Below are 21,232 nucleotides of genomic sequence, written 5' to 3' on the forward strand. Positions count from 1 at the left end.
GGATGCGCGCGTCATAGTGCGTTGGCAGCGCTTTTTCCGACGCACGTGGACCCAGAACCACGGAAACCTGAAACGTCGGGCCCGAGAAGCCACTAGAGCTGGTTCGCCAGGACATCGAGTGGCCGGGGCCCTCCCTTCCTCGTCCCACCTAAGCAAACATAACAGTGGGTCCCAGACCGTTTTAACGTCCGGGGTTACGGGCCCCGGGACTCCGCCGTGAGCACACACACGCAGGTGCGCGCAGGTGAACGCCGCCGATTGTGTCACTTCTCGTGAACTCGCGCGCGGAAACCCTCGGACTCGCAGGTTCAAGATCGTCTTGAACATTTTACTGCGAGCAATATCAACGAGTTCTTGTTTCGTCCGGCCTGCCTCGGGAACGGAGGAGAAACAAAAAAAAAACTCGCTCGGGGAACGAGCCTCAATAAAACGGATCATAAATCCAATCGATCGTTAATTTTCTATTCGGAATTGCGTTACAGAGATGCCAGCAAATGATCCACGGTATTTACGCTAATTTAGCGAGGTAACAGTACCGAGCCGCTTCTGCTTCAGATCGTGTTTAGGTACTCTCCGTCATTTCTTTTTTTAATCCTGAGTACCTGACCTTTCGTAACAATTACGACCGGAACATTCGAGTCCAGACGAGACGAGGCATTATTGTTGGTTCGGGAAAAGGAATTCATTGTCCAGAAGAAGATATGTCAACAGTTTGTTGAGGTTCTCCGATATTTTATTTTACTCGTAAGAATATTGTAACTGTTCCGTTCTGCAGCTAATTTTTATACAGGATGGAATTTAATAATAGCAGAAAAGGATGAAGGAAATGTAAATATTATATCTTGTTGATTTTCTAACAACTTATCTGCAACAGAGACGTCTTCCATAAAAAATAGTTGTCCAAATAATTGCCCAGTTACTTTACCCAAGTAAAGAACATTAAACAATTAAATGATTCAGCCTCTACACTCTCTTGAAAATTTCCCGAGCGTCACGATCGCGCCCATGCGGTCGTCGAAGTCTCCAACGGGCTATTCGCTTTCCGAAAAATCGCATGCAACGAAAGTCCGCCTAAGAAGATCATTAGGATTTTACGATTTTTGTTCTGCCGATACGTAAATCACCGGCGCGGCGTAACGCGGCTGCAAAAACGGGTCGAGATCTACACGCGATGTTTATAGATCGACAGAAGAGAAACGATAATAAATCGACGAGAGCGCGCCTCTCTCTCATCTCTGGCATCGCGAGAATGATTTCTTTCCCGGGTTTTTTCCTGTCCTTTTTCTAACCAGATGTTCGTACCGATCACCCATAAAGCTCGCGACAATAATTAAAGAAGCCGGGAATAGAAGGCGAAGTCGCGTTGAAATATGATATCTATGCAGACCTTTATGCGGAAAAAAAAGTTTCTACGTTAATTGCGTGACACACGAGCCGGATAGAAAATGGCTTCTTCTTTGACAATTCTAGTACGTTGAAAAAATATATATATTCAAGTACCCATTCAAGCAGACTGTCATTTTTTGTTGAAATTTTCATTTCTTTGCCTTCAAGGTCATCCAAAAGTCATGGTATGCTAGGTCGTTGAATGCGTCTTGATACGGGCTATGATACTGTTAAGTCAAAAATACAAAGTGCCATTTAAAAAAATGAAGGCGACCTTGACAACACTAAAAAATAATTTTTTTCGAACTTTTTTTTTATTGCAATGTACAGCCAATCGAAAATTGATCAACTTCTGTTGAAAATTTTTGTTTGTCAGATTATCGCAAGTACTTGAAAAATCGTGAAAAGTGTTATGTGGGACACCCTGTATATACATTTTTTTTCAACGTGTTTTTTCAAATATATATAGATTTTTCGAGACTTCCCTAAAAATCACATTTGACTAATAGGTAAGCAATACTAGGGGAGGTCTTGCGGAGAGTAGATGAGAAGGTAGTGGCAAAAAGAAATAAAGAAAATCACAAGGGAAAATAGTATATAATTATTAGAAGGTTGAGAGTGAACAAGGAGGATATAAAGGGAGGAGATGAAAGATATTTAAAAGAGGAATTTGAGATTAAGGGAGGGGAGAAAGCAGTCTAAAGCAAAAGTGAGGAGGAGACAAATGAACTGATAGTGGAAATGAAAAGTTGGAAGCTGAGGTAATGAAGAAGAAGAAGAGTAGGCTAAGAATTAAGAAAATACAGGTTCAGTGAGAGAGAGAGGGCGGGGGGGGGGTAAGCAATACTATTTTTCGTTTGTTATAGACGCTCGGCCAGTTCCTGCAACAATCACAGCCACGATATCGATCGAGCATTTCCTGCCATGGGTGGTATATAGCCCGAAGACCGTGAAATTCTCGCGATTGGAGAGACCAGCGGTAATTAGCAGTAAAAGCTCCGCCCAAGGACTACTCGGCTCAGCTTCCCTGTCACTGGATCCTCGGTAAGGACACGTCCAAGGCGTTCTTTCGAATGCCCTATTCCCTTCATCATTCGAGCGCGTACTCGCACCTCGAAACGGTTTTGCGTTAACCTAAGGTCGCCACGGCAGGCCTATTAGCGGCGTTTCAGCGCGGACATCGTCGGAAACGGTGCGTTTTCTTGCAGTGCATCACACACGGACAAATTTATTATCGAATAAATAAACCTATAGACAGGGTGAGGCTCTCTCTCTCTCTCTCTCTTTCTTTCTCATTCTCTCTGTATCGCTCGGATGTGTGCGACGCGCGCTCGCGCCGACTCGACGGCTTGGAATGCGAGAGACGCGCGAGACGAAAGTAATCGAATACCATCTCGAGTTCGAGGTACGTGATTACGGACGCTCGCGTAAGGGAAACGATGATCGAGGAGAGATTTAATGAACGACGATCAAGGCGCCACATATTGGCTATACAATATTCTTTATTTTACTTCGTATCCTCGCCGAACACTTGGCGGGCTTGCGCCGCGTATCGTTCGATCGCGATCGCCGCCTCTCTCCGCCTCCTCCTCCTGCTCACCAGTTCTCCTTTTTTTTTCCACTTCGATCGTTTTCTACCGGTCTCTCGGCGGCGTAAGAAAATATTTGTAGAAACCGTACGATTTTCGTGCGAACGCAAAAAAAAGAAGAACGGTCCGTCATACTCCTCTCCCGGATCGTCTCGTCCCGGGAAGATCGATATCTCTCGACGAGACCCCGATCGCGAATATGCCTCGATCTCGTTAAACGAAACCGAGCTCGGTTTATAAATAAAACGTTGAAAATCAAGCCGCGAAACGATCAACGAAAACACTGGCCATTCCCGAGCGCCAGAAGACTTCCGGTCGCCGTCCCGATCGGTTTCTCGCGCACAAAATCTGTATATCGTAAATCTGTTTATTTGTAATCTATGCATATAGGGTGCGACCACACGCGGTTATCATTTAACGTTAAACTATCACGTGGTTTTTACTGGCACTCTCTACCCGGGCTGGGAGAGCTCAAAGGGGCACCGGTGAAGGCACAATCGTCCGTCGTGCATCAGGTAAGGCTGCAGAGGGTACCCTATAGCCGATCTTCTTCGACCACTTCGACGAGCACCTGCGACGAGCCTGACCAAAGAGGCCGTGTGTGCTGATGCCGAGGACTTGAGCAATTTTAAGCGTCGATCCGATCGCTGATCGTAGAGTCATTCGCGACCGTCCACTTCCTGCCGCTGGACGTCTCCCATCCAGGCGCGCGTCGCTTTTCCATTGAACTAAAAAAGAAATAAATCCTCCGCACTCCTCTGAAGAATCCTTCACGTATCTCGCTTGCCACCAAATTATCCTCCGATCTTCCGCTTCTTTATCTGCTTCTTCTTCTTCGTCGTCTTTCTTCTTCATTCTCTTCAGCGCCGATCGGAAATGTTTTCCTTTCGCGAGAACCGCTCGCTCGAAGGATCACTCTTTCCCCGAGTCACTTCAGTCGTAACTCATCTCCCAGTCTCCGCGGAAGGCCAACAATGTGACTCTCTGTGCGTGGACCGGCGACGTCTCGACGATGATCCCAGACGAGCCACTCTCTGGCCAGAGCAAGTCCCGTTTTCCTATCGAGTGCCTCCGTGGCTCCGGGGTCATGTCTTCCTGGTGAGATCGAGCGGCGGCCCCGTGTCCTGTAGGAGCTCGTTGTCCTCGCTGTCCGTCGACCTCTCCTCCTCGGTGCTGGCGTTCTCCGGCTCCTTCTCCTCCGTCGGGCCAGGCTTCACGCTCAGATCGATCGGCTCGTCCTGTTCCGGGCCCAGGGACCGCAGGAACGCCAGACTCTTGTCGTACGCGACCTCCATCTGGCTCCTCGTGCAGACCCCGTCGTCCTTGCACTCGTCCCGACCGCTTCTGTTCTCCTCGTCCTTCTTCGGCGACGGGGTCGACCGGGGACTGACGCTGTCGCTCGACGAGCTGGTCAGGCTCGCTACCATCTGGGACGCGCCGACCTGGTTCACGTACGGGACGATGAATCGCTGCTGGAACGGGAAGAACGGCGCGTTCAGTAGCTGCATGTGCGTCAGGGCCGGATGAAAGAACGGCGGGCCCCTCCACATCGGGAACCTGGACACCTCGGGCCTGAGCAACTCGTGCGGCCCTCTCACCAGGTCGACCGGCCTCAGCAGAGGGTCCTGGCCGGGTCTCGTCGCTATATCCTGCGTTCGTAATTGCGCGGGCAACTCCTGCGGCCTCAGTACCGACTCCTCCCGCTTCGGGTACCTATCCTGTTGATGATGATGGTGATGGTAACTGTTCGCTGTGGTGGTTGTTGTCGTAACCATACCGACTACGTTCGACGAGCTCGTCGTGCCCGCGTTCTCGTTATTGTTATTGTTATTGTTCGCCACGTCCAGCGAACCGAACGCCTTCTCGTAGGCGGACTTCGGGTCCTTGATCAGACGCGTCTGATGCGCCTGGTGCGACTGCTCCTGGAGTAGACAATGGATCTTGAACCAGTTCGAACGGCGACCGTACCGGGAACCAGACTTCGACATCCCGACCATCAGACACTTCCGCAGACGGCACGCCTTGCACGCGGTGCGATTCTTCTTGTTGATCACGCACACACCGCCGTTCTTGCATTCGGAGATGCTGCCTAGATTGTTGTAGGTGCGGCCGAAGAACGACTGCGGGGCAGAAAACAGGCGGGTGTGATTCGCTGGGGTCACGGGATCGTCGATCCTCTGCCGATTAAGCTGTTTATCATCCGATTAGCTTGTAATAATAAGTAATCCACCAGGTTTCATAGATCGTACAACCTGATACGCTAAGGCGCGATGGATCTATTCGATTGGACAGTCTAGCGATCGATAAAATGGCGGATTACTTATTCAAACGCGAAATGGTGGCTGTACAAATTCATTCGTGGCGCTTACTTCGTTTTGAAAATTGTCTAATCCTGTCTGCTCCATCTTTATGTCAAATAGGGCTTTGATAAAACTGAGTTGTCAATGTATTTTTTCGAATACAATACCATCAATACGGAATCGTTTGTTTGACAATTTAATTCTAGGTACCACGAAGACCACGAATTAATTTGTGCATCTGATACTTAGGGGAGAGTCGTACTGTGCAAGCTAATTAAACCTTAGGACGTATTGACTAAGTACTCGGCCTGTACAACTTCTTCATCGTTGCAAATCATTAATCTCCGTGACAAAATTCCGGAAAAGCGATTACAGTGAATTCTCGATATTTGCCTCCTCAGTATCGTGTATCATTCAGGAGACATACCCGAGGCGTTTTATGTTTACCCCGTGGTAGTGGGGATAATTCCGCGACGTTTATCGTCCAGGCCTTGGCGACATATATAGAGAAATCACTGTAACACCTTTTTATTAAGTGCCCTGTGCGTATAGAATAAACTATTTTCTTGAAATTTGATTTTTACCAAGAGTAGCCCAAGGTTATAATACAAAAACTTGGAAGAAGATGACACAAAAGTGCAAAGAGCCAACTTCGCCCGAACCACTTCCTGAAGCAGCCACCGAAACTAGCATTAGAGGCTAGTTAGAGGCAAGTAGATGATTATTAAATTATTCAGTTTTTGCGATGGGTGTGGCGACTGGGAAGAAGCAACGTGCTCGACGGATACCGACCTTGCAACCTTCACACGTGAAGGCTCCGAAGTGAAAACCCGCGGCCGGCTCCCCGCAGACCCTGCACAGCTGATTCATCTGCAACAAAAAGACGCGACATGTGGTTACGCTTCAGCCAAGAAACCGAAGACGCTCGGAACGCCGCACCGCGCCGGCGCGAGGATCGCGCTCAAATACGTGCCAATCATGAAAGACTGTTTCTTGTCGGATCACGACAACAAAAATATCCCCACTCCCAGCGCTATACATACGTATGGGCAGACACGGCCGTAAAGTAAGTGTTCCCGCTGTTAACGCTATTTATTTCAGCGACGATCGCGGGAGGCGTTTAGTAACGTCGGATTAATCATTGAGTACTTAACAAGCTCCTCCGTAACGACACATCTACCAACCGAGCTGGGTTCTCTCGTGTCTCGCAACACCGAAACGATTAAAACCGCCGCCGGACACTGCACCGTGCCGTGGAAACCGACGAAAAAGAAAAAAACTATCGATGATTTTACATGATTTATAGGCGATCGGACGAATAGATCCGTGAATGATGGCGATTCGCGTCGATATCGCAACATGGCGGTTCCGCTCGAATCGAACGCAACTCGGCCGCCAGTCATCGACAGTCATTAACGCGCGTTAGTCGAGTGCCTGTTTGTTTAACACGTAATATCATTTCGACGTGAAAATTTCTGCCGCCAGAGTCTTTCATGTCGGCTGCAATTTGTTAGCCGACCGGTGTTTGTTACCGTTCTATGGGCCCTAAGCGCGGTCATGATCCATCGTTCGTCTCTCTTGTTCTCGAATTAATTTGGTTCATTCATGTCATGTTCTTACAGTGATGAAGAAGTGGGAATACGCTGAGAGGAGAAGTTGATAAACGTTTTCATTCGAAACGGACAGTCAAACGTTTGTGCATTAACTCCGTGGATTTTCTCAGCGGAGTCAACGTTACGCTCCAGCATGAATATTCATAATAACCAACTTTTTAATTGTCTTTTTCATGTTTGAATCTGTTTTTCTACAATTTCCTAATGATGTACTGATTTTCAGGTTGGGTGCAGGTAGAGCGTTTGCTTAAAGTTATGTCAATTCAATGGACTATTAACAGTAAACCTACCGAGCCTGAAAAGTAAGTGACATATGTTGTCTTATCAAAATTACGAGATTGAATTTATTTGGATTTTGTGCGGTACGTGTTATAATATATGCTATACTAAATGTATATATTTACAGTGAATTCTCGATATATGTCAACAACATGGGTCTTGACAGCGTCGTGTATCGTCCAGGACACATATCCGAGTTATGTTTACACTCCTGGGGCCTCTCGAGCTTCGCAGCCCCTCACTGGGTATAGCCCGCGGTAGTGGGGATAATTCCGCGACATTTATCATCCAGGTCTTGGCGACATATATAGAGAAATCACGGCAATCATTTCGCGCGAAAGCATCTTTATAATTTCAGTAATTGCAAAATAAAAAATCTGGAACCGGTCATTTCGACCGGCGGTGATAGGTTTAGTGTTAACAATAATCCAATGGAAGATAATTCTGCGACATTTATCATCCAAGTCTTGGCGACATATATAGAGAAATCACTGCAACCATTTATCTTTATAATTTCAGTAATTGCAAAATAAAAAATCTGGAACCGGTCATTTCGACCGGCGGTGATAGGTTTAGTGTTAACAATAATCCAATGGAAGATAATTCTGCAACATTTATCATCCAAGTCTTGGCGACATATATAGAGAAATCACTGCAACCATTTATCTTTATAATTTCAGTAATTGCAAAATAAAAAATCTGGAACCGGTCATTTCGACGGGCGGTGATAGGTTTAGTGTTAACAATGATCCAATAGAAGATTCAGAAGCTAGAGCATGTGCTAAATGTCGTTGAAACTTGAAGCAATCCTTGCTCCTTGAATTCTTCAGAAGATCTTTCTAGGATGTGCGGTGTCGCTCGAATCGATTGCAACTCGGAACACGAGTGTCTCCGGCTGTCTGTTTGTTTAAGTAATATTATTCCGTTTCCAGCATTGAAATTCTCATTGGTAGCCCGCACGAATTAAACGAGTTATTTTTCTTCGGTTCGGACGTTTCGTTGTCGAGTGTTATTGTAGGTTGAGAATCGTCGGGTGAACGCTGCGCAGCTCGTACGCTCTCGAAAACGGTAAAAAGGTCCTTTTCTTGCGTTCTCCCGGCCAGGCAAGAACCGTCGGTGATTCGGTTGCGAGACCGTGTTCCTATTAAAACCTAGTTAGCTAGTCATTACCGGCGAACCAGGCTGCGGCCTCCGCGGATCGCGACGATCAAATGAGAAAGGATGACCGAACGGGAAAGGTAAATCGTGGACGGGAGAGAGCGTGCGGACTCATCGGAGATGTTGTTCGATTCCCCGGCGCAAGAAGGGTGTATCGATTCTAGTTTGCGATTTCGTAACGAAAGTAATCGCCGATGTAAGGGGCGTTCGTCGACCGACGGAATCATGTTACGTCAGCCGGCTAGACGAAACCTTTCGCGGTTCTCTGGGGCTGGCTTCGGTATTATTCAAATAATATGTTTGGAAATGCGGCAACTGTGCGTCGCTGAAGATGATATTTCCTCTAGATTGCTTCATTATCTGGCTAGCGCGAACACAATCTCTTATTTCGCTTGTTTGCCCTGCGTCTGAATGAGTTTTTACTTAACCCTCCAAGGGATACGTGTGTGCCTTTTTTGAAAGAGACTAATAAGAGGAATTAATTTTTCTGACATTTGATTTTTTTCGTCTCATCACGAAAGGGTTATTAAATAATTCTTCACTTAACGAGGTGTTTGCTATTGCACTATGAAAATTCACAGAACCTGCAGGCGTTAATTACACAGCTCGAGAAATGCAATTATAGTGGATGATCCTATGCAACATCTGTTAAAATTGTTCGGTAAAAGAGAAATGTAATGTAGTGAAGGTCTTGTTTTCATTTTTCGCGTGAACTGAGCGACAATATTTGCAACAAATTCGATTAATTTGTAAGAGTTTCTGAGGATTGTGTAACTCCCAGAAAAGATTATAAAATCAGGAATATAAATAACTGAACAGTTTCTTACTCGGTGTCGAGTTTATTAATTGAAACATTAGGCGTACCATTTACTGTCAAAAGATTCAAACGTTCCAATCGCGTCATTTTCACAAAAGGTCTCGCGAGTCATCAAAGTTTGAAGACCGCTGTAAAATAACATCGCGAAGGCCCTCTTACGCGTTGTCCCGAGACATCCTTATTCGCTTTTAATTATTCTCGGAGGAACGACGGAAACAAAATCGCCGGTTCAACGGGTTAAATCCTCGTTTCGCGGTTGGGTCCCCCTAAAAAAAAAAGAAAAATCGGTGGACAGTGGTGAAACCGGGCAGCGGCGTTGGCAAAAGGCGAATCATCGGCCGTGTAACGCGAGGAAAAAGATCCCCGGTTGGCACGGTACTTTCATTTCTTCGTCGAGTGCCATTCGTCATCGGCATTACCTTCGCGCGTTACTTAATGAGACGTCTCCTTGGTTGCGGGTGTGCGATTAAGCGGCCCGAGAAGGGTCGAATCGCGGTGGCCGAGGAGAGAAGGTGGAACAAGAGAGGAGAACGCGATAGGTTGCCGGTGTCGATGGGAGAAAGAAAACGTCGACGTGAGAGCAAGAGAGAGAGAGAGAGAGAGAGAGAGATGCATCGGGACACCGGGGACCATTATTTAGTTCCGTTCGAGAGTGCAGCGGCCGAGAGTGCAGGGGATTAGAACCGAGGTGACACAGCCGCGTCATCTGTTGGACGTTTAACCTTTTTTACCTTGCACCGTCCTGCGCTTTTGCCGGCGTTCCTACGGCAAGAAGCCATTGCCCGTCTCACCCAGATACGCTCCGGGCGAAACTGCGCTACAATAGTCCACCTTCTTACAACACGATACAGTAGTGGCACAGTTCAATTAAAATCTCCATCGTGTCGAGTGTCTACCCCGTGTCTACCCCTCCGTTTTACACCGCACACCAACGAGAAAATTAGCACACCTTCCTTCAATGTAAGACAGACTATCCTAAAAGTTTCGAAAGGAACCCTCCCATAGTCTCTTAACAAAAAAATCTGCAAACATCCCCTTATTTTTAATGTTCTAAATCGACCCATTCCCTGAATCCGTTACATTAGCCCCGAGACTAAGCCAGAATTTCGTGGAAGTTTCGTTGCAAATATGATTAAGAGCCAAGACCACGTAGATTCGCGATAAGGTAACCACGTTACCGACAAAAATAGGTGTTCATGACACCCCTGTCTTCTAGCGGTTCATCCTTTCGTTTCAGCGCTCCATCGTTTTTGGAAAACTGTTCACAAAACACTTTTCTCCATTTTTTCGAAAGATCGCAGCAGGGTTTACCACTTAGCAGGGACTACACCCAAGATATGAAATAAATTGAGCAACAGTACACTGTTAAAATTGGACTGCAGATTTTAAGCATTTGGGGCACAAATGAGCAGGCACAATTTAAAGCAGTAGACAGATCTACAAAATTCAAGGATATTTCTGTATTATTTGCAGCTTATGAACATTATTATTCGCAGTCTAGTCATAATCATGTCACCGTTCACATCTTGGCAAAATGGTTCTTCTAAGTACATATGGAAATCGTCAGAAACCATTTTGCTTCAAATAGATGAAGCTACTTCCACAGTATCGTTTATACCTTCCGCCAAGCTAAATCAACCATATGACACTTGAGCGAGCACATCAGTATACTGGATTTAATGAACTGCACCGTACGTGACACAGAAGATTTAAATGAGTTAATCACACGAAGAATAATTTCCGAAAATAATCGACGAAATTGTTCCCATGACATGAAACTTGAGCGAATACGTCGATCATTCTTTTTTACTTACCAGCAATTTTGCAATACTCTTTTTTAGATCGAACATGCGAACGTCTGAATAAATTGTTCAAAAGTGACAAGGATTTCTTCGAATTTCTTCGCTCAACAAATTTTTCGAATTTATATAGTGTAACAATTTCTCCTGAAATTATTATTGATAAGAAAACTGTGGAACTTCTTTTACATTCAGCTCGGTCATGAAAAAGTCAATTAACCAGTTAAGCGCGTTTGACGTGTACACACGTCGGACCAAATCTCTATTGCGGTGCGGTCGACGTTGATGAATTATTAATTTCTTATCGAATAAAACTGTAATCCTTTCTCATTTTGCTCTACTTTTTTCGTAAAATTTATAATACCGGCATCTGGCTTGTTCTAAGTCACTGCTCGATTTTAATTCCGCGCCCGTGAGGGATTTTTGAAATTAAACTCTGCAGTTAACCCATTTGCATCATTAGCGTTATATATACGTTCAATTTTCCTGGTCACTATCACCGGTGCGTATATATACGCTCAATATATTCTTTCTTATAACGCTGAAATATCAAGGTCTTTCACTTGTAGTAATTTTTGTATTTAAATATAATAAAAAAGAAGTTTGGTGATGAAGGCCTTCTTTTCATATTTCCTTATGATAAAAGTGGGTTAATGGGCTTCCGGTCGGTAAAGTGTTCACAAATTGCACTGTATAGGAAATGATAGGTACGTTTGAATCGCTTGGAAAAAAATCGATGAAGTTGTTCCCGAATCCCGTGCGAATTCGGCGGAGAGGATCGAGGTGGCTTGTCGATAGTAAAAAGGTACAAGAGGAACTCACCACGTCGGTGTTGGCCGCTGCCGAGGCGATCGTCGACGTAGGCGTCCACCACCCTGCGGTGGCGGATGTCGTACTTGTAATGATACCAACACCCGTTGCACCAGGGATGGATCCGCTCCCAGCCAATCCTGCCGAGCTCGACAAATCGCCCACGTCCATTCGATGTTCTTTAATCTCTCGGTGTAAACGGTTCGCGCCGGGCCCTCGAGCCGTCTGTTCCGTGTTCGATGCCGCGGGCCGACATTTTCGCGCGTGTCCGACAACCTCCGCAGCCGTTCGAAATTTCGTCGGCTGCTACGGATTCACTGGATCGCGGTGAACCGGGACCCACCGGCCTCTTCTTCGATCCTCACAGGACCCCGTGCCAACTGCAACCATAAACGGGCTAGTCGAGTACTCTACTATTACACTACAGGACGAACACTGGAGCCAGACAAGAATTTGTTTCTTACTTTATCACTAGGTTTACGGAGCACTAAAAGTGACCAGATTGGATTATTTAGAAAAATATCAAGAATATATTCAGCCAGATTTTTAGCAGCTTTTACCGTAATATATGTTCCAAGGAGTAAATGTGTTAAATAAATTTCGTATAAATGCACTTTTACAATCACAATAATTGTAAATTAAATGACTGAATTTAATCAGTCGTTTTGACGGGTTTCGTAAATCTAGCGTTGAAATTTAATATATTGAAAATAATGTATCACTAATGTTTTGTCATTTTTCCACAGTTTTATATTTCGCCTTATTTTTGTCGTAAATTGCATAAAATAGTCCAATATTGTATAAACGAGAGGTTCATAGATCAATTAGTGTTAAGCTCTTATCGAGAAGAGAGGTATTATAGTATCAATTGTGGGGCCAATATCTTAGGAGCATAATCTTTATGATTTTATTTTGGAAATTCGAATAAAGCCTAAGCGCATGATAGGCAAACACAACTGTTTGGGCTACTGTTGGATCTCCTTAATAATTCAACACTAAACTTAATACTAAAAGTGACGTGTGTTCGATGCCTTGCAAAAATGTTAAAATTTAATTTCTTGACTGATAATTTCAAGTTTAATACAAGCCCATGCAAAAGTAAGCACTCAAAAGATCTAAAATAAGTATTTCATTCGACAATAATCGGAGAGTCTGTGAATTCTGTTAGAAAAGAAAATTTTGGTAATTTTTCTAGCAAGCGAAGACGCAGTTCTATAAAAATTGTTCTGTAAAAATTGCCCTCTGATCGTACGCCTGCGAGGACTTTTACGGAAATTAATTAACAGGTGAGAATTTCAATCAATTTTGCAGGTAACTCCCCCGAAAAACCGAGGCGTTCAGAATCCGCCATTTCTTGCGCGGATTTCGCCGGGATCGGTCGAGATAACATGTCGTGTTTACAGCGGTGTAACGCCATTACCATGTTAACGGAGCCCGCCTCGCAAGAGGCGCATAAATACGAGCGCTAATTACGGCGCCGACCACGTATTAATTTCATCCGCGCGCGGGAACCGAACCCGTGTACGCCTGGTGAATCCCGACGCGTGTAAACGTGTCCGCTTCCGAGTAACGAGGTTCCGTTTTTGATGCGTTCGAAATAATAAGCGCCGCCCTTTGCACGCCACCATTTTGTTCGGAACTTGTCCGGCACGCGAAATCGTTTCGCACGAACCGGTCACGCTCGGAGAATTATCACCGTGGCGCCCTTAACAGCCAGAACCTTACAGAAATCATTAAAAAAAAAAAAGCGAACTACACAAGGGAAAGATAAAAACCGTGCCTGAATTGATTAATTTAATCTTTTTACATGATCCTGGGATGAAAATTCGATTTTCTGTTTCAGCTACTGTCAAATTTGTTGTTGATCTATCACTGTGAGATGGTGAATCAAGCACAATTGGTGAAACTGGAGCGTAAAACGAAAATGAATTCACCGTAAATCGTTCGTTCAATTGTTTCTAAGGAGTCTGTGACGGTTAAATTTGTAGTTATTTCATGTAGAATATTTGTTTGATTTTTGTGATTTCAATGAACGATAAGGCTTATAGATGCAATACCTGTTCGCACTGTTCAAAATGAACGACTCCTCGTGTTCTCGAGATGTTACACATATTTAATCGAATGTAAAACGGTGGATGCTCGTTTATCTGCATCGATCGCGACGAAGTTCGATCGTCAAATGATGAATGAACCGGGAAGAAGTGTTCTCCTTTTTTTGTCCCGTCTCCGCCGGGTTCCATTTGTTCGGTGGGCATCGATACGTGTGAAGGATGACCGACAGGCGAGAAATACGAGGAGGCTCGTCGTTCGCCGTGACGTCTGTAAATTTTATCGCGGGATGTCTTCCTTAAATAATGACAAATTAATTAAGAGTCGTGTACCCGCGGAAGACCGGTTCGGTTGAATGTATCGTCCGCTCGCCACCGCGGATCCTATAAATCGCCATTCCTGCGGGCAAACGCGGCTCTTCGGCGTGGGACATAGGAACTTCTACGCCCGCACCGATCAGAGAATAAGATCGGGGCGCAGGACACCTTGAAAAAGGAAAAAAAAATGATGCGGTATCTTAACTCAATAACAGTGAAACGAAAGACTCTTAAAAGGTTGACTCGATAAAAGAACGCGGACTGGTCCCATCGAGAATTAATTTCGGTATTAAACCGTTCAGATAAACGTTATCTATCACCAGGGCTCTCGGGTCCCGCAAAATCCTCCAAATGGAGGCTCCTCGGATGGTACCGGTTTCCGAGAGTTTCGGCGCAATTAGGGTATTAATATTTATTATCGAATCGCCGGCTTGCGTAAGTGGCTAGAGAGTTTTGCGCGCCGAAACTAGTTTCTTAAACCGATAAAGTCCCATTACCGTGGCCCGAATTGAGTCGTAAACGGTGCCGGGGCTCCTAAATGGCTAACCCGACGAGCGACACGCCCCTCGGGACGTCCGCGGGAAATCGTATGATCGGGATCCTTCGGTGATTCTCGAAATTCTGCAATTAACAGTCCCGACGGCCGCGGCGAATCGCTCATCGTCGGAAGCTGTCTGCGTGTCCGCGACGTTAGACGACAACAACAGCGGGGTGGGAACGGAAAGGGGGGAAGACGCGAACGCACGTAACTGCCGCGAGCACTATTATATTCCCTCGTTGATATTTTCGAGCCGACCGGCCGCGAAACCGCCGAGAAAACGGGGAGAAGACGCCGCGCGCATCGTTGCCGCGCGGCCGCAACAAGTTTGCAGTCCTTGAAATAATCGCTCTTTTACCTGCGCGCGCGCGAGCGTTATACCGCGTGTATGCAAACGTAATACATCGCGTCACTCTTCAGGAGACTGGATTAGCGGCACGCACCGCGTATCCTACATAGAAACTGAAGACGAAGTCCTGTCGACAGCGAGTTATTCCGCCAGCCTGAACACCTGAATTGAAACTTCAGGCTCGAGAGGGATTCTCGATGAACAAGCTCCTCTCTTCCCGGCGCGACAATAGCGAATCACATGCTGCGAGAAAACGCGGAGATTCGAGCGAATTCTACAACAATTTGGCCTCCGACGTCGCAGGACCCAGGAGAGTAGAGTTTGTTACTGCCCTGTCATCACGGTGCAAGAAATTGTTGTTCTTCGTAGCAAGAGAACGGATTTTCAGATGAATTAAAAATTGTACTAATTGACAGACAGAGGAGTTACATTTATTTCTTTTCTTAATCCCAGCACACCGAAGGACGACTGGGCTCGCCGAACCTACAGATTGGAAAACTTTAAAGGCCTATTTCTCTTCGGTGAAAAATTCTCAAAAAATTATCTATTGTCGTTTGTACGTTTAAGTTTAATATTCCAAAATCCCGCTGTTATAGGAAAAGATTGCATGGAAAAACCGGACAACGCATCACGGCGTGAGTACAGCGGCAATAACGCGAAGCGGTCCCCAACGCTCCGTTTATCTCCAAAGAATGACAAAAATAATCCCAGAACTAATAAGCGGATCACAGAACTGATTGGCAAGGAACGGTGCAGTATTTTCAGTTGCAGTCAAGAATTCAACGCAGTCAGAAGTGAATATTCATTCTGAGAGAAGAAAATTATATCTATTTTCTATTTTATAAATGTACATCTAAATGCAACGTGAAATGTTCATGAAGCTTCACACGCTTAAATATTACAAAACTTTTTTCAAAAAACAATTTTTCTGGGAAAAATCAGTGAAAAGAGTATGCCCCTTGGGAATCCGCGTGACGGCTCGAGGCTTGGGAGTGCTAGCGTTAATTACTTTATGGAGTTGAAAACAACACCGCAGTATTTTTAACTCCTTCAATTGTTCTCACTGTTCCGCATTTGATTTACTCATTTCTGTCAAATCTGCAATCAGCTTCGACGCGATGAAAATATTCCGCCTATAATACAGTTGTGATTCAAGTTTAAGCTCCGAGTGGTATCAAAGTTAGTATCAAAGTTACTCGTCGCTACACATTTCCTTGCGCTTACATTCAAGTAAAATTACAGTTGCAATAGGCTTGAACATTTTAACAATCAATTCGCGAGATAAAGCGAGCCGTCGAGGGAAACCACTGGTGGCAGCGTACGGTTGCTAAACGGCTAATTTGCAACTTAAATTGTTAAGTTGTTAACCCATTTGCACCATTAGCGTATATATACGCTCAATTTTCCTGGTCACTATCACCGGACCGTATATATACGCTCAATTTATTTTTTCTTATAATGCCGAAATATGAAGTTCTTTTGTGGTGATAAAGTGTGGTGATTAAGGCCTTCTTTTCATATTTCCTTATCATGCAAATGGGTTAATAAAACCATTTAGCCAGTTGCACTCGAAGTTATTTCAACTCCAAAACGAAACATTTCCTCCGACCTAGAATATTTCCCTTCTAAATATTTTTTTTTCGTATTATATATACGAAAATGGTGGAATTTACTCGTACGATACTCACATGTTCAGTACTTTATTAAAACCAAACAAATTTAGCCCTTAACGGACCAATGCCGCTATATGGCGTATATGGCGGCAAAAATCATTTTATTATTTTTATCACTCTTATTGCCGTCATATTTACATAACGAACGCGTTGAGCATTGTGCCCGGTCACTTCTGTGAATTTGTTTCCGCTTGGACCCGGTGGGAAGCGAACTTGAAATACTTCCGGACCGTTAAGGGTTAATAATGTCAAAAATAATTTGAATAATGGTACAGCAATTTTTAGCGACACAGTCGCAATTCGACTGCTATGGGTTAAATTTGTTTTTTCCTGGCATCGACAGGGCAAAAAGAACCGAGTACCGCGATACACACTTAGACATTCCACTCAGGCGAGTTTACATGTCAACGAGGTTATTTGCAAATCGAATTGAACGAAGAGGAAGCTAATCCCGGAGCGGGCCTCCCGAAAATTAGGCTTCCTCCGAGCTGCTCTAACGATCGAGCAAATATTTGAGGCAAATACTCGAGGCAATCATCCTACTGTGCCCGGTTCGATTTCTCTCGAAGAATAGCCGGGCCGATCTCGATCGTCGGGACACGAAGCGCCGCGTCGCACCGGCGAAAAGAAGAAATCGAGTGTATACCTACATTGTTGAGGCGCGAGCATCGGTGCCCGTGGGTTTTTTTTTTTCGTCGACTTTCCCAGGCCGCCGTCACGCATCATTAATATCCTAATTGTCCGTCAACTCGTCCGGACCGGGCACCGGGGGCCGTCCTCCGAGGCGATCGGCGTTCGCAATAATAATGATTGAAAGGTGAAACACTCGCGTCAAAAGTATCGTTCCGGAGCGGCGCGGCGCGTTGTCTGTTCTCTTCCCTTCTTTTTCTCCCTCTCGCCCCCCCCCCCCTTCCGATCGTCTCACCTCCTGTTCTTTTTTTTTTCTATCGCAAACATCACGTTCGCTGGCAACCCGTGGCAGCCAATGAGTGACGAGCGGCTGCAGCATTAATGAACCGGTTGTGAGCGGCACGTCACACGGATATCATGGCACCGACTGCAGACAGTTGAAATTGTTGTGCCCGGACGTCGTGACAAATTAATCGTCGGCGCCGCGAATCGGTGCGAAAGAAAGACGGAAGGAGAGAGGGAGAGAAAGAGGGAGAGAGAGAGAGAGAGAAATTCGAATTGGTTTTTCGTACGACCTGCGTAGCCAGCGGCCAACTGCCTCGTTAAACTAGCCACGAAACCGCGGATCTGGTTGTTCGACGATTCCCGAGAAATCCTGTCGACATTCCTCGAATTCTGGTCCACGGCTAGTCCGTTCCTTATCCGCGACCAACTGGATATCCAGTGGCTGACATAGTCACGTATTTCTCACTTCAAGAGACGCAAGTAATGGTAAACGATGGAAACCGGGGATTTAGGAACGCGCTTTTAATGCTTCCCCTCGAACGTCAGATACTCGGTGGCTGACACTTATGCGAGGCTTCAAAACGTACGCGTCAATCGATAGAAACTGGAGATTTAGTGCTTTTCCTGGAAGATCTATCAGACATTGACTGAAATATTTGAGATCCCGAAGAGTGTGCACCAACGGTAAATGGCAGAAGACGAGGATTTGTGCTTTTGCACATATTTGCACTTATTGTATTAAAAAATTCTTGTATCAACCACCCACCCGTTGCAGGCTAGCTATTTACCTTTCGTGATCAGACGACAATCGAGGTTCCCCGCCTACTGACATATCTTCCTTAAACAAATTCAGGCTACCGATCATTCCATCGAATCCACACTGTACACTTCGCACTGCGAACTTCAAAAAATCCCTCAAACTCCAGAGGCTTTCAGAGACCACTGTCAAGTGTTCACGCTGACCGAACTATTCCAGGAGCAGAACAACCATCGGCGCACAATGCGTTTGAAAATCACTAATTCGTAGAACACTGTCGATCAATTTTAGTATTTCAACTAGGGGTACGACGCGACACTGTGAATCAGTCCACGAGAATCAGTGGAGAACTGGTCCGCTCGGAACGGACATGTCATCGGCGTCTGCGCGAGACAAGGTTTCAAACGTTTCCGCAATCGAAGCGAAGATCCCGATTGCTCTCTTCCGTGGGACCGGGACACTTTGCGAAACACAGGAACTCGGGAGAGAGTTCATTCGTGGCCGTCGACGACGGCGAGCATCGCGGTCCCAGCGACTCCGCGACCGATCCCGTGGAAAAGACGACGCACCAACGAGGTTCGGCTGTTGTTCGAACAGCATGCGAGCACACCAGCATCCTTTTCGCGTCGGAAACGTGGCCTCGAAACAGCGGAACAGCCGCGTACCCGCGATTTCCCGGGCCGCGAGACGCGCTCGAGCGGCGTCCACGGAATCCGCTTTGCGCGCGGCGGAATCGCGCAAAGGAACACACGTTCGGGTGGGAAGCGGACGGTCGGAAGCGCGCGGAGACCAGAGAAGAGGAGAGCGAGAGGAAGAGAAAGAGAGAGAGAGAGAGAGGAAGGGAAAAAAAAGAGCAGAGAGAGGAACACGGGTCGGTGTACAAAAGAAGAATGGAAGGGAGAAGGAGGAACCGGGAAGCGTGGGACAAAACGGGACGAAGAAGAAGAGGACGGAGACGTGGCTGGACCACCGGCCGGCTCGGGGCGTGCGCTCGTGTAGCACGTGGCCGCGAGACTGAGTATCCCCTACCTCGGCCACCTTCGTCAGTCCGTTTGTCCGCCTTGTCCTTATCTTACCTAGTCGACCGAGAAAGACTACCGCGGCCTTCTCTCGATCTCTCTCTCTCTCCTCCCCCCACCTCGATCCCTCTCCTTCTCGCTACGTGGATCCTCTTCTTCCTCTGCCTCTCCCTCTGTTGCTTCCTTCTTCTCCGCTTCCTCTTCTTCTTCGTCGTCGCCGTCGCCGTCGTCGTCGTCATCGTAGTCGTCGTGGTCGTCGTGGTCCTCTTCCTCCTCCGCAACTTCTCCTCTTCTTCTTCTGCTGCTGCTGCTTCGTCCGAGGCTTCGTCCGCCTCCCCTGGCCTTCGGCCGAGCTTGTCGATCTCTCCCCGCAAGCAGCATTCATCTCAAGCGTAAGCGCGTCTTCGTCTCCCTTTCCGTGTGCACAGTGTGCGTGGTCGCGCGAGCGATCCCAGGATACGCTCGACGCGACGTTCCGCTTCGTACACGCAACCTGCTCGCAAACGCGCCTCCCGCCGACGACGCGGACGACGCGCTGCGAGTCGAAACGATCCATGGTGGTCGATTTTCCTAAAAAGTGGGACCAAAATCGGTATCACTCGAAAATTTCACTTGTTCGCGAATAATGACATCGGACGCACCTGTTAATCTTCGTAGATGTATCGTTCTTGTCCAGTCAGGACTTAATTTCACCGTCAATCGTGATTGGTTTTTCCTAGGAAAATTCCATCAGGTCTGTTACAACTAGACTGCAATTATGGCTTCTGAAAATTCTCAAAAAAAGCTAGAATATAAAATTCAACAGAATTTAAAACGACTTTAATTTACTACAGATCTAGAAAGGCTACCGTCACGGAAAATCAGATTTTCTTTGATTCGGCTTTCTTAATATTCGTGTGCAAAAGTTGTAAATTGCATAAACATCTGAGTTATAACGAGTTCTATGTTCACGCTCCTTGAAAATTGAAGTTTACTGTCTCAAAAGTGTATTTTAATTTTATACTCTCTCTCTCTCTTTATGACTTTCAGCCCGTAAATCTCAACATACCACAAGAGGTCTCGGCTACTTTAGGATTCTGCAATTGCAGCAATGAGTACTAATTTGTATGCAATAAGAAAGAATAGGTTCCAAATAAGTTCTACACAAATATTCAAATTATAGGCTATATTACGAATTACATCTGTTTTCGAAATCATTTTTTGCTATTATACTACTTTAAAGTCATATTTTCAGTTTCCTAAACAATTCGAAGCACACTCATTTTGGCAGGAGAGAAACATAATTGTTCAAGTTAAAATAATTGTCAATCATTTGAATTTTCTTAGTTATAAATTAAATTCAAACGAAAAATACTGTTCTTTTTGTCCCAGTTTTCCTACTTATCTACCACGGTGTGATCCGACATCGATCTCAAAAATCGATTTTCGTAACGTCGTTAATTAGAAAAAAATTGATGTCATTTGAGGCAGAGTTAATTGTATTATAATATGGTAAACTCCATTTTCGTATATTCGCTTTCATTTGCTTGTGACCAATGCTTGACGCCAGCAGAATTCCATAATTTGAATTCATGGTTCTGAGAAATCTTTAAAAGATGTATGTAGTTTAAATAGTAGTTTATTATATGTATATCGATCGTAGTAGGCACATAAATTGGGATTTAATGTGAATCATTTCTTTAATAACTGTCATGTATTAAGAAAAGATCCAACTTCTAAATTTTGGAAGAGTGCAACCATTAAATGCAATGAGTGTAATTGATGCCATCTAAATGATTGAACCCTTGTCACTTACAAACGAAATTTGTTAGGAGCCTCGTAGGCTTTTCGAGTGAAAATCCTTATGATTCCTTATGACTGACTA

The 21,232-nt window shown here is 45.5% G+C and overlaps 1 protein-coding gene across 1 annotated transcript; it reads right to left on the reverse strand.

Moving 5' to 3' along the window:
• Positions 1–2,477: 2,477 nt before the first annotated feature.
• LOC143365394 (uncharacterized) lies at positions 2,478–19,415 on the reverse strand. The gene is made up of 4 exons (XM_076805520.1): positions 18,381–19,415; positions 11,764–12,131; positions 6,068–6,145; positions 2,478–5,095 (listed from the first exon to the last, which is right to left on the reverse strand). The coding sequence occupies exons 2-4, from the start codon at positions 11,920–11,922 to the stop codon at positions 4,061–4,063; spliced, it is 1,272 nt and encodes a 423-aa protein (XP_076661635.1). The 5' UTR covers positions 11,923–12,131; positions 18,381–19,415; the 3' UTR covers positions 2,478–4,060.
• Positions 19,416–21,232: the final 1,817 nt, after the last annotated feature.

This window comes from Halictus rubicundus, chromosome 2 (genome assembly GCF_050948215.1).
Source record: "Halictus rubicundus isolate RS-2024b chromosome 2, iyHalRubi1_principal, whole genome shotgun sequence".
Taxonomy (NCBI): Eukaryota; Metazoa; Arthropoda; class Insecta; order Hymenoptera; family Halictidae; genus Halictus; species Halictus rubicundus.